At 40.9% G+C, this 15,464-nt stretch overlaps 1 protein-coding gene across 1 annotated transcript in view; it reads left to right on the forward strand.

Annotated features, from left to right (window-relative positions):
* The window catches only part of LOC115127342 (gamma-aminobutyric acid receptor subunit beta-3-like), a 101,623-nt gene extending 87,779 nt beyond the window's left edge, over positions 1–13,844 (forward strand). The window contains exons 9-10 of the mRNA XM_065009465.1: positions 6,973–7,235; positions 12,861–13,844. Coding sequence (XP_064865537.1) covers positions 6,973–7,235; positions 12,861–13,208 — 611 coding nt within the window. The 3' untranslated portion in view covers positions 13,209–13,844. The remainder of the gene's footprint in view (positions 1–6,972; positions 7,236–12,860) is intronic.
* Positions 13,845–15,464: the final 1,620 nt, after the last annotated feature.

Below are 15,464 nucleotides of genomic sequence, written 5' to 3' on the forward strand. Positions count from 1 at the left end.
CTGCTACAGTATATATCAGGATGTACAGTATGCGACTGCTACAGTATATATCAGGATGTGCAGTATGTGACTGCTACAGTATATATCAGGATGTGCAGTATGACTGCTACAGTATATATCAGGATGTGCAGTATGACTGCTACAGTATATATCAGGATGTGCAGTATGACTGCTACAGTATATATCAGGATGTGCAGTATGTGACTGCTACAGTATATATCAGGATGTGCAGTATGACTGTTACAGTATATATGAGGATGTGCAGTATGTGACTGTTACAGTATATATCAGGATGTGCAGTATGTGACTGCTACAGTATATATCAGGATTTGCAGTATGACTGCTAGAGTATATATCAGGATGTGCAGTATGTGACTGTTACAGTATATATCAGGATGTGCAGTATGTGACTGTTACAGTATATATCAGGATGTGCAGTATGTGACTGTTACAGTATATATCAGGATGTGCAGTATGTGACTGCTACAGTATATATCAGGATGTGCAGTATGACTGTTACAGTATATATGAGGATGTGCAGTATGTGGATGCTACAGTATATATGAGGATGTGCAGTATGTGACTGCTACAGTTTATATCAGGATGTGCAGTATGTGACTGTTACAGTATATATCAGGATGTGCAGTATGTGACTGCTACAGTATATTTCAGGATGTGCAGTATGACTGTTACAGTATATATGAGCATGTGCAGTATGACTGCTACAGTTTATATCAGGATGTGCAGTATGTGACTGCTACAGTATATATCAGGATGTGCAGTATGCGACTGCTACAGTATATATCAGGATGTGCAGTATGTGACTGCTACAGTATATATCAGGATGTACAGTATGTGACTGCTACAGTATATATCAGGATGTACAGTATGTGAGCGCTACAGTATATATCAGGATATGCAGTATGTGACTGTTACAGTATATATCAGGATGTGCAGTATGTGACTGCTACCGTATATATCAGGATGTGCAGTATGTGACTGCTACCGTATATATCAGGATGTGCAGTATGACTGCTACAGTATATATCAGGATGTGCAGTATGACTGCTACAGTATATATCAGGATGTGCAGTATGTGACTGCTACCGTATATATCAGGATGTGCAGTATGACTGCTACAGTATATATCAGGATGTGCAGTATGACTGCTACAGTATATATCAGGATGTACAGTATGTGACTGCTACAGTATATATCAGGATGTGCAGTATGTGATTGTTACAGTATATATCAGGATGTGCAGTATGTGACTGTTACAGTATATATCAGGATGTACAGTATGTGACTGCTACAGTATATACCAGGATGTGCAGTAGGTGATTGTTACAGTATATATGAGGATGTGCAGTATGTGACTGCTACAGTATATATGAGGATGTGCAGTATGTGACTGTTACAGTATATATCAGGATGTGCAGTATGACTGCTACAGTATATATCAGGAAGTACAGTATGTGACTGCTACAGTATATATCAGGATGTGCAGTATGTGACTGTTACAGTATATATCAGGATGTGCAGTATGTGACTGCTACAGTATATATCAGGATGTGCAGTATGACTGTTACAGTATATATGAGGATGTGCAGTATGTGACTGCTACAGTATATATCAGGATGTGCAGTATGTGGCTGTTACAGTTAATATCAGGATGTGCAGTATGTGACTGCTACAGTATATATCAGGATGTACAGTATGTGAGAGCTACAGTATATATCAGGATGTGCAGTATGTGGCTCTTACAGTATATATCAGGATGTACAGTATGTGACTGCTACAGTATATACCAGGATGTGCAGTATGTGATTGTTACAGTATATATCAGGATGTGCAGTATGTGACTGCTACAGTATATATGAGGATGTGCAGTACGTGACTGCTACAGTATATATCAGGATGTGCAGTATGTGACTGTTACAGTTTATATCAGGATGTGCAGTATGTGACTGCTACAGTATATATCAGGATGTACAGTATGCGACTGCTACAGTATATATCAGGATGTGCAGTATGTGACTGCTACAGTATATATCAGGATGTGCAGTATGACTGCTACAGTATATATCAGGATGTGCAGTATGACTGCTACAGTATATATCAGGATGTGCAGTATGACTGCTACAGTATATATCAGGATGTGCAGTATGTGACTGCTACAGTATATATCAGGATGTGCAGTATGACTGTTACAGTATATATGAGGATGTGCAGTATGTGACTGTTACAGTATATATCAGGATGTGCAGTATGTGACTGCTACAGTATATATCAGGATTTGCAGTATGACTGCTAGAGTATATATCAGGATGTGCAGTATGTGACTGTTACAGTATATATCAGGATGTGCAGTATGTGACTGTTACAGTATATATCAGGATGTGCAGTATGTGACTGTTACAGTATATATCAGGATGTGCAGTATGTGACTGCTACAGTATATATCAGGATGTGCAGTATGACTGTTACAGTATATATGAGGATGTGCAGTATGTGGATGCTACAGTATATATGAGGATGTGCAGTATGTGACTGCTACAGTTTATATCAGGATGTGCAGTATGTGACTGTTACAGTATATATCAGGATGTGCAGTATGTGACTGCTACAGTATATTTCAGGATGTGCAGTATGACTGTTACAGTATATATGAGCATGTGCAGTATGACTGCTACAGTTTATATCAGGATGTGCAGTATGTGACTGCTACAGTATATATCAGGATGTGCAGTATGCGACTGCTACAGTATATATCAGGATGTGCAGTATGTGACTGCTACAGTATATATCAGGATGTACAGTATGTGACTGCTACAGTATATATCAGGATGTACAGTATGTGAGCGCTACAGTATATATCAGGATATGCAGTATGTGACTGTTACAGTATATATCAGGATGTGCAGTATGTGACTGCTACCGTATATATCAGGATGTGCAGTATGTGACTGCTACCGTATATATCAGGATGTGCAGTATGACTGCTACAGTATATATCAGGATGTGCAGTATGACTGCTACAGTATATATCAGGATGTGCAGTATGTGACTGCTACCGTATATATCAGGATGTGCAGTATGACTGCTACAGTATATATCAGGATGTACAGTATGTGACTGCTACAGTATATATCAGGATGTGCAGTATGTGATTGTTACAGTATATATCAGGATGTGCAGTATGTGACTGTTACAGTATATATCAGGATGTACAGTATGTGACTGCTACAGTATATACCAGGATGTGCAGTAGGTGATTGTTACAGTATATATGAGGATGTGCAGTATGTGACTGCTACAGTATATATGAGGATGTGCAGTATGTGACTGCTACAGTATATATCAGGATGTGCAGTATGTGACTGTTACAGTTTATATCAGGATGTGCAGTATGCGACTGCTACAGTATATATCAGGATGTGCAGTATGTGACTGCTACAGTATATATCAGGATGTGCAGTATGACTGTTACAGTATATATGAGGATGTGCAGTATGTGACTGCTACAGTATATATCAGGATGTGCAGTATGATTGCTACAGTATATATCAGGATGTGCAGTATGTGACTGCTACAGTATATATCAGGATGTGCAGTATGTGACTGTTACAGTATATATCAGGATGTGCAGTATGTGACTGTTACAGTATATATCAGGATGTGCAGTATGTGACTGCTACCGTATATATCAGGATGTGCAGTATGACTGTTACAGTATATATGAGGATGTGCAGTATGTGGATGCTACAGTATATATGAGGATGTGCAGTATGGGACTGCTACAGTTTATATCAGGATGTGCAGTATGTGACTGTTACAGTATATATCAGGATGTGCAGTATGTGACTGCTACAGTATATTTCAGGATGTGCAGTATGACTGTTACAGTATATATGAGCATGTGCAGTATGACTGCTACAGTATATATCAGGATGTGCAGTATGTGACTGCTACAGTATATATGAGGATGTGCAGTATGACTGCTACAGTATATATGAGGATGTGCAGTATGTGACTGCTACAGTATATATCAGGATGTGCAGTATGTGACTGCTACAGTATATATCAGGATGTGCAGTATGTGACTGCTACAGTATATATCAGGATGTGCAGTATGTGACTCTTACAGTGTATATATCAGGATGTGCAGTATGTGACTGCTAGAGTATATATCAGGATGTGCAGTATGTGACTGTTACAGTTTATATCAGGATGTGCAGTATGTGACTGCTACAGTATATATCAGGATGTGCAGTATGACTGCTACAGTATATATCAGGATGTACAGTATGTGACTGCTACAGTATATATCAGGATGTGCAGTATGTGATTGTTACAGTATATATCAGGATGTGCAGTATGTGACTGTTACAGTATATATCAGGATGTGCCGTATGTGACGACTACAGTATATATGAGGATGTGCAGTATGTGACTGTTACAGTTTATATCAGGATGTGCAGTATGACTGCTACAGTATATATCAGGATGTGCAGTATGTGACTGCTACAGTATATATCAGGATGTGCAGTATGACTGTTACAGTATATATGAGGATGTGCAGTATGTGACTGTTACAGTATATATCAGGATGTGCAGTATGTGACTGCTACAGTATATATCAGGATGTGCAGTATGAATGTTACAGTATATATGAGGATGTGCAATATGTGACTGCTACAGTATATATCAGGATGTGCAGTATGTGACTGCTACAGTATATATCAGGATGTGCAGTATGTGACTGTTACAGTATATATCAGGATGTGCAGTATGTGACTGTTACAGTTTATATCAGGATGTGCAGTATGTGACTGTTACAGTATATATCAGGATGTGCAGTATGACTGCTACAGTTTATATGAGGATGTGCAGTATGTGACTGTTACAGTTTATATCAGGATGTGCAGTATGACTGCTACAGTATATATCAGGTTGTGCAGTATGTGACTGCTACAGTATATATCAGGATGTGCAGTATGTGACTGCTACAGTATATATCAGGATGTGCAGTATGACTGTTACAGTATATATGAGGATGTGCAGTATGTGACTGCTACAGTATATATCAGGATGTGCAGTATGTGACTGCTACAGTATATATCAGGATGTGCAGTATGACTGTTACAGTATATATGAGCATGTGCAGTATGACTGCTACAGTATATATCAGGATGTGCAGTATGACTGCTACAGTATATATCAGGATGTGCAGTATGACTGCTACAGTATATATCAGGATGTGCAGTATGTGACTGCTACAGTATATATCAGGATGTGCAGTATGACTGCTACAGTATATATGAGGATGTGCAGTATGTGACTGCTACAGTATATATCAGGATGTGCAGTATGTGACTCTTACAGTGTATATATCAGGATGTGCAGTATGTGACTGTTACAGTTTATATCAGGATGTGCAGTATGTGACTGCTACAGTATATATCAGGATGTGCAGTATGACTGCTACAGTATATATCAGGATGTACAGTATGTGACTGCTACAGTATATATCAGGATGTGCAGTATGACTGCTACAGTATATATCAGGATGTGCAGTATGACTGCTACAGTATATATCAGGATGTGCAGTATGTGACTGTTACAGTATATATCAGGATGTGCAGTATGTAGCTTACAGTATATATCAGGATGTGCAGTATGTGACTGCTACAGTATATATCAGGATATGCAGTATGTGATTGTTACAGTATATATCAGGATGTGCAGTATGTGATTGTTACAGTATATATCAGGATGTGCAGTATGTGACTACTACAGTATATATGAGGATGTGCAGTATGTGACTGTTACAGTTTATATCAGGATGTGCAGTATGACTGTTACAGTATATATGAGGATGTGCAGTATGTGACTGTTACAGTATATATCAGGATGTGCAGTATGACTGCTACAGTATATATCAGGATTTGCAGTATGTGACTGCTAGAGTATATATCAGGATGTGCAGTATGTGACTGCTAGAGTATATATCAGGATGTGCAGTATGTGACTGTTACAGTATATATCAGGATGTGCAGTATGTGACTGCTACAGTATATATCAGGATGTGCAGTATGACTGCTACAGTATATATCTGGATGTGCAGTATGTGACTGTTACAGTATATATCAGGATGTGCAGTATGTGACTGTTACAGTATATATCAGGATGTGCAGTATGTGACTGTTACAGTTTATATGAGGATGTGCAGTATGACTGCTACAGTTTATATCAGGATGTGCAGTATGTGACTGTTACAGTATATATCAGGATGTGCAGTAAGTGACTGCTACAGTATATATCAGGATCTGCAGTATGTGACTGCTACAGTATATATCAGGATGTGCAGTATGAATCAGGATGTGCAGTAAGTGACTGTTACAGTATATATCAGGATGTGCAGTATGTGACTGTTACAGTATATATGAGACTGGGAGGTTGGAGGCATTCTAGGCTACTGCATTTAAATTATATTGATTTTCTTTTGATTAACAATAAGCTTCAAACGATTAGAAATAGCTTTTCATTGATGCTATTACTCTCAAAGTTACTCTTAGTTTAGTTTGTGTTCTGTCCTTCGTGTGAATAGATAATTCTAATTCTAAAGCTGAAGTTTGATTACCTTATTAGATTACTATAATGACTGGTCAACCAAAAAACACACTGTACTTCACTACCTGGAATGTAAAAGGGCTCAATCACCCCGTTAAGAGAAACAAAATCTTTGCTTACCTTATTTGAACGGCTCTACTTGTGTAAATAAGATTATTTCCAGAGAAATAGGATCTGGGTATTGGCCATCTATCCTGACCAAGTTTATTAGATTTAGTTTTGTCAATAAACCCCAATATCCCAGAGGTAGAGCAAATCAGATATTTTCTTATAGGCGGGTGAACTCCGCTCTTGTGCCATGATGCCTATTGTTTCAAACCAAGGAACTTTCCTCTCCAGGTATCACCACGGTGTTGACCTTGACCACCATCAACACCCATCTGAGAGAGACGCTCCCTAAGATCCCCTATGTCAAGGCCATAGACATGTACCTGATGGGCTGCTTCGTGTTCGTCTTCCTGGCTCTGCTGGAGTACGCCTTCGTCAACTACGTCTTCTTCGGACGGGGTCATCGGATGCAGAAGAAGTTGGCAGAGAAGGTCAACAAGGACAGGGCGACCAAGTTCGACGGCAACAGGGTAACGTTTACCCCCTCAGAAATGGTCAGTAGGTTTCTTTTTTTATTATTCTGTAATTGGACATCTTGGATTGTTAACTGTGGTTCCCTGTTTTATCTACAGTACATTTTCAGTCACATAACAACGAACAGAGATTGAGACTAATTGTACTCAACGATATGTTGATTGTTCAAATCAAATTGTATTGGTCACATGCGACGAATACATATTATATATATTACCGTGAAATGCTTGCATACGAACCCATTCCCAACAATGCAGAGTTTAAAAAATATATATTTTCTCAATCAAAACTAAATCAAAACATTGTTTTCTGGGGGACTCTTCCCATTGACCTCCACAGACCTGTAAGTACAATTACACTATACGCAGCATTAGGAGGGCCCTAGGTGAAAGGATGATATTGCCACTAAAGTAAACTGACATATAGCATCATAGAGATGAAAGTAAAATTGATAAGTCCAGACGTGGATCTTCGCAGTAACAGTGTTAGAGTCAGTTCAGTATTAAGTTCCTATATTCAGTTATTCTTCTCTAGGAGAGTGCTGTCAAATGGGTGGACATCAATCAGATTCACATGCAGTGGTAGATTCAGTTACAGCATCTAGGTATGAATTCCAAATGGAACCCTATTCCGTATATAGTGCACTAGCTGACAAGGTAAAAATATGTTGTTTCGACCCTGAGCAGGGAAGTTAACCCACTGTTCCCCGGGCGCCGAAGACGAGGATGTCCATTAAGGCAGCCCCCCGGCACCTCTCTGATTCAGAGGGGTTAAATGCCCCCCCACCTCTCTGGTTCAGAGGGGTTAAATGCCCCCCACCTCTCTGATTCAGAGGGGTTGGGGGTTAAATGTGGAAGACACATTTCAGTTGAATGCATCCAGTTGTACAACTGACTAGATATCCCCCTTTCCAACTGACTAGATATCCCCCTTTCCAACTGACTAGGTATCCCCTTTCCAACTGACTAGATATCCCCCTTTCCAACTGACTAGGATCCCCTTTCCAACTGACTAGGTATCCCCCTTTCCAACTGACTAGGTATCCCCTTTTCCAACTGACTAGATATCCCCCTTTCCAACTGACTAGGTATATCCCCCTTTCCAACTGACTAGGTATCCCCCTTTCCAACTGACTAGGTATCCCCCCTTTCCAGCTGACTAGGTATCCCCCTTTCCAACTGACTAGGTATCCCCCTTTCCAACTGACTAGGTATCCCCCTTTCCAACTGACTAGGTATCCCCCTTTCCAACTGACTAGATATCCCCCTTCCAACTGACTAGGTATCCCCTTCCAACTGACTAGGTATCCCCTTTCCAACTGACTAGGTATCCCCCTTTCCAACTGACTAGGTATCCCCTTTCCAACTGACTAGGTATCCCCTTTCCAACTGACTAGGTATCCCCTTTCCAACTGACTAGGTATCCCCCTTTCCAACTGACTAGGTATCCCCTTTCCAACTGACTAGGTATATCCCCCTTTCCAACTGACTAGGTATATCCCCTTTCCAACTGACTAGGTATATCCCCTTTCCAACTGACTAGGTATATCCCCTTTCCAACTGACTAGGTATATCCCCCTTTCCAACTGACTAGGTATATCCCCTTTCCAACTGACTAGGTATATCCCCCTTTCCAACTGACTAGGTATATCCCCTTTCCAACTGACTAGGTATATCCCCTTTCCAACTGACTAGGTATATCCCCCTTTCCAACTGACTAGGTATATCCCCTTTCCAACTGACTAGGTATATCCCCCTTTCCAACTGACTAGGTATATCCCCTTTCCAACTGACTAGGTATATCCCCCTTTCCAACTGACTAGGTATATCCCCCTTTCCAACTGACTAGGTATCCCCCTTTCCAACTGACTAGGTATCCCCCTTTCCAACTGACTAGGTATCCCACCTTTCCAACTGACTAGGTATATCCCCCTTTCCAACTGACTAGGTATATCCCCCTTTCCAACTGACTAGGTATATCCCCTTTCCAACTGACTAGGTATATCCCCTTTCCAACTGACTAGGTATATCCCCTTTCCAACTGACTAGGTATATCCCCTTTCCAACTGACTAGGTATATCCCCCTTTCCAACTGACTAGGTATATCCCCTTTCCAACTGACTAGGTATATCCCCTTTCCAACTGACTAGGTATACCCCCCTTTCCAACTGACTAGGTATACCCCCTTTCCAACTGACTAGGTATACCCCCTTTCCAACTGACTAGGTATACCCCCTTTCCAACTGACTAGGTATACCCCCTTTCCAACTGACTAGGTATACCCCCTTTCCAACTGACTAGGTATACCCCCTTTCCAACTGACTAGGTATATCCCCTTTCCAACTGACTAGGTATATCCCCCTTTCCAACTGACTAGGTATATCCCCTTTCCAACTGACTAGGTATATCCCCTTTCCAACTGACTAGGTATATCCCCCTTTCCAACTGACTAGGTATATCCCCCTTTCCAACTGACTAGGTATATCCCCCTTTCCAACTGACTAGGTATATCCCCCTTTCCAACTGACTAGGTATATCCCCCTTTCCAACTGACTAGGTATATCCCCCTTTCCAACTGACTAGGTATACCCCCCTTTCCAACTGACTAGGTATCCCCCTTTCCCTTACTTTTGACCACAGCCCAATGAGCCCTGGTCAAGAGTAGTGCACTATATAGAGACTACTGTGCCATTTGGGATTCATTCCTAGTATTCTCTAACACTTTCAACATACCTAGTATTCTCCAACACCTTCAACATACCTAGCATTAGTATTCTGGCTGCCCTGGTCCAGTATTAGATGTCTGAAACTGAGGTCCAGTATTCATTATTGGATGTCTGGCTTAACTCGGCTTGAAAATCTATGGCAAGTCTTGAAAATGGCTGTCTAGCGATAATCAACAACCAACTAGACACTATGGAACACAAAGCTTTTATTATCTCATCCTGGAACTTAAAAGGTCGGAGGTCATCTGACTTTGTCCTAAAGAGCAGGAACCAAATAAATTAGAAGTACAGACATTGTCATCCTACAAGAAACCTGGTATAAAGGAGACGGACCCAGTGGGTTACAGAGAGCTGGTAGTCCCATCCACCAACCTACCAGGTGTGAAACAGGGAAGAGGTGCAGGTGGTATGAGAACTAGGTATAAAGCAGCCCTAACCCACTCTGTTAAATTCATCAAAACAGGAACATTTTATATCTGGTTAGAAATAAATAAATAAATAATCTAAACCAAGAAAAATGTCCTCTTATGTGCTACCTACATCCCCCCACTAGAATCCCCTATATCCTCCCCACTAGAATCCCCATACTTTAATGAAGACAGCTTCTCCATCCTGGAGGGGGAAATCTATCATTTCCAGACCCGGGGACATGTACTAGTCTGTGGTGGCCTAAATGCCAGAACCGGACATGAACCTGACACCTTCAGCACACAGGGGGACAAACACCTACCTGGAGGTGACAGCCTTCCCTCCCCCATATGCCCCCCTAGGCACAACTACGACAACATAACCAACAAAAACAGGTCACAACTCCTGCAGCTCTGTTGCACGCTGGGTATGTACATAGTCAATGGTAGGCTTCGAGGGGACTCCTATGGTAGGTACACCTATAGCTCTGTTACATCCTGGGTATGTACATACTCAATGGTAGGCTTCGAGGGGACTCCTATAGTAGATACACCTATAGCTCTGTTACATCCTGGGTATGTACATAGTCAATGGTAGGCTTCGAGGGGACTCCTATAGTAGATACACCTATAGCTCTGTTACATCCTGGGTATGTACATAGTCGATGGTAGGCTTCGAGGGGACTCCTATGGTAGGTACACCTATAGCTCTGTTACATCCTGGGTATGTACATAGTCAATGGTAGGCTTCGAGGGGACTCCTATAGTAGATACACCTATAGCTCTGTTACATCCTGGGTATGTACATAGTCGATGGTAGGCTTCGAGGGGACTCCTATGGTAGGTACACCTATAGCTCTGTTACATCCTGGGTATGTACATAGTCAATGGTAGGCTTCGAGGGGACTCCTATGGTAGGTACACCTATAGCTCTGTTACATCCTGGGTATGTACATAGTCAATGGTAGGCTTCGAGGGGACTCCTATGGTAGGTACACCTATAGCTCTGTTACATCCTGGGTATGTACATAGTCAATGGTAGGCTTTGAGGGGACTCCTATGGTAGGTACACCTATAGCTCTGTTACATCCTGGGTATGTACATAGTCAATGGTAGGCTTTGAGGGGACTCCTATGGTAGGTACACCTATAGCTCTGTTACATCCTGGGTATGTACATAGTCAATGGTAGGCTTTGAGGGGACTCCTATGGTAGGTACACCTATAGCTCTGTTACATCCTGGGTATGTACATAGTCAATGGTAGGCTTTGAGGGGACTCCTATGGTAGGTACACCTATAGCTCTGTTACATCCTGGGTATGTACATAGTCAATGGTAGGCTTCGAGGGGACTCCTATGGTAGGTACACCTATAGCTCTGTTACATCCTGGGTATGTACATAGTCAATGGTAGGCTTCGAGGGGACTCCTATGGTAGGTACACCTATAGCTCTGTTACATCCTGGGTATGAACATAGTAGATGGTAGGCTTCGAGGGGACTCCTATGGTAGGTACACCTATAGCTCTGTTACATCCTGGGTATGTACATAGTGGATGGTAGGCTTCGAGGGGACTCCTATGGTAGGTATACCTATAGCTCTGTTACATCCTGGGTATGTACATAGTAGATGGTAGGCTTCGAGGGGACTCCTATGGTAGGTACACCTATAGCTCTGTTACATCCTGGGTATGTACATAGTGGATGGTAGGCTTCGAGGGGACCAAGTTGTTTATGTTCCCTCTTTGTCACAATCAGCAAATAGAGTCTCTGGAACTCTGGAACTTATTTGTGTACTTATTCCTTGTAGTGTTCTTTTAATTTTTTTTTTATATCCAAGGGGAAGTGGGATGATCTCTACACAGGGGGGAGACATGGAGCCTCAGAGGTGCCTGCATTTGGGTGGGGGAGGCTGTGACGCTCTGCTGCCATTGTTGAGATCAAGGGGTATATCATATGTCTCACTTCACATCTGTGCAAATTGTCGTTGCAGCCGCAATTCCCGTCCTGTCCTAGCAATCTTGGTAGCTTAGTAGCCTTACCTTAGCATGAGGTCTGTAGTAGCCTTAGTAGCCTTACCTTAGCATGAGGTCTGTAGTAGCCTTAGTAGCCTTACCTTAGCATGAGGTCTGTAGCTTAGTAGCCTTACCTTAGCATGAGGTCTGTATATAACAACATATTTATAGGTGATTTTACTTTTTGGATTCAGAAGTAGGTTCAGACTGAACTTACTCGGTTTTGTGTTGGATGTTATCTCCAGGTTTCTGCTTTTGCAGGTTTTGGTTTGTTAGAAAAAAAACATCTGGGTAGTCCTTCCAGGTAATCTGGTTCAAAATAAGGTTTTAGGTTTGAAATTTAGATTTGGAGTGAAGGTTTTGATGTAAATGTTTGTATCCTATATATTAAAAAAAATCTAAGTTTTCAAAGTTCATCCAAATAATTTATTTTTTTGCAGAAAAGTTCAGAAGCCCATGAGCTCATGACCTCTCTTCTCTTGCTGTCCTTTCCTCTGATAGGTTGACTCTCAGGGCAACATCCTCCTGACAACCCTGGAGATCCACAACGAAGTTTGCGCCGGCAATGAGATCACAACCAGCATCACCGAGACAACCACACGGAACTCCACCTCCATGATATTCAACCAATCAGGCCTCCAGTACCGAAAACCGAGTGCTCTGAGTGGCCGGGAGAGAAACGCCCATGCTCACGTGAAGAAGACACGGCTACGCAGGCGGTCCTCTCAATTCCTAATCAAAATCCCCAACCTGACGGACGTGAACTCCATCGATAGATGGTCACGGGTTGTCTTCCCCTTCACCTTTACCCTCTTCAACTTCATCTACTGGCTTTACTACGTCAACTAGTGGTCTTCAAGCCTCTCCTCAGGGACCCCACAGCCGTTCATCTACTGGCTTTACTACGTCAACTAGTGGTTCTCAATCCTCTCCTCAGGGACCCCCAGCCGTTAAATTTTAGAACCACTGACCTAAGTAACAGAAGGGATTTTCACTCCTTAAACTTCTCTTGTTTCTATAAAGAGTAAAGAAACCCATCTGTATTCGGAGGACATATGACTACGCAGTCCATACTGAGTGCAGAGAGACACTAGAACAACACTGAGTTGTGGGGTCTCTTGAACTGTACGTTCAGACGAGCAGAGACAGACTCTTTGTGGAAATACTATCCTTCTGAACACTCCTCTGTACAAAGAGGGGGACACAGTAAATGGTATGGGGTTTTCAGAAGCGTTATTTACTTTGATTTATGACAATTATTGTGACTCATTGAGCTAAAACTCATTATAAACTGAATGGGAAATGAATTCAGTGTGCTATTTATCATAGTAGCCCGTTATAAACTGAATGGGAAATGAATTCAGTGTGCTATTTATCATAGTAGCCCATTATAAACTGAATGGGAAATGAATTCAGTGTGCTATTTATCATAGTAGCCCATTATAAACTGAATGGGAAATGAATTCGGTGTGCTATTTATCATAGTAGCCCATTATAAACTGAATGAGAAATTAATTCAGTATCATAGTAGCCCATTATGAACTGAATGAGAAATTAATTCAGTATCATAGTAGCCCATTATGAACTGAATGAGAAATTAATTCAGTGTGCTATTTATCATAGTAGCCCATTATAAACTGAATGAGAAATGAATTCAGTGTGCTATTTATCATAGTAGCCCATTATAAACTGAATGAGAAATTAATTCAGTGTGCTATTTATCATAGTAGCCCATTATGAACTGAATGAGAAATGAATTCAGTGTGCTATTTATCATAGTAGCCCATTATAAACTGAATGGGAAATTAATTCAGTGTGCTATTTATCATAGTAGCCCATTATAAACTGAATGAGAAATTAATTCAGTGTGCTATTTATCATAGTAGCCCGTTATAAACTGAATGAGAAATGAATTCAGTGTGCTATTTATCATAGTAGCCCGTTATAAACTGAATGAGAAATGAATTCAGTGTGCTATTTATCATAGTAGCCCGTTATAAACTGAATGAGAAATTAATTCAGTGTGCTATTTATCATAGTAGCCCGTTATAAACTGAATGAGAAATGAATTCAGTGTGCTATTTATCATAGTAGCCCGTTATAAACTGAATGAGAAATGAATTCAGTGTGCTATTTATCATAGTAGCCCGTTATAAACTGAATGGGAAATGAATTCAGTGTGCTATTTATCATAGTAGCCTCATTATAAACTGAATGAGAAATGAAATGCACAGCCTTTGAGTCAGGATATGTCTGGTTTATCTGTTGGGATATTACCATTCCAGTCATGTCTATGTTCTATGGACTGTCAGAACAGGATCATATGTACTGTACAGGGTTGCATATGAGCTGAATATTATAGTCATGAGTAGTCATTAACAGTCATGAATAACCATGACTAGTCATGTACGGAATCACTTTTGGATACTAATTCCATTGGCTTGGGTCTGACTATTCTGCAAACGATTTACTTTAAAAAAAAGATATAAGTGCTGAAGTAACCTCTATGTAATCTTGATCTATATTTCACTGTACATTGGAGGCAACGTAATGTCAACTCTGCTCTCACCAACCCACAGTATTACTGTAGTTCATAGGTCACGCCTAACATCCACACTGCCAAGATAAGCATGTCATGGAACCCGAATCATCCATTTTTATTCATTAAACGAGACTTACTTTTATTCATTTTACAATAATCATTCGAAGTCATTTACCTCTTCCCTGAGTGAAATGATGTTTTCTGATCACAAGAAAACGTGTGTTCTGATCTGCAAGGCTTTGATGTGGACCTTTTACATGTGTTGGCAACACAGTAGGCTCTGACCTTCGTCTGACCTAAACTGTACCCATATCTTTATGAATTTTGAATGATGTTATTTCTTTACAATGTACATACACACCGTAGCCATAGAAAACACTACTCGGGTTGTGAATGGAGACTTTCCTTATCACAATACACATGATCTATTGTCTGTGTTATTACACAGTATTCCTGTCCCTATGATCGGTTTGTAATGTAGCCATACTATATACTACACGTGACTACTACTTTATGTTTCTCAGTGAAGTATCCTGTCCTTTTAAGACCTCAGAGAACTGACA

Source organism: Oncorhynchus nerka, linkage group LG25 (assembly GCF_034236695.1).
Source record: "Oncorhynchus nerka isolate Pitt River linkage group LG25, Oner_Uvic_2.0, whole genome shotgun sequence".
NCBI lineage: Eukaryota > Metazoa > Chordata > Actinopteri > Salmoniformes > Salmonidae > Oncorhynchus > Oncorhynchus nerka.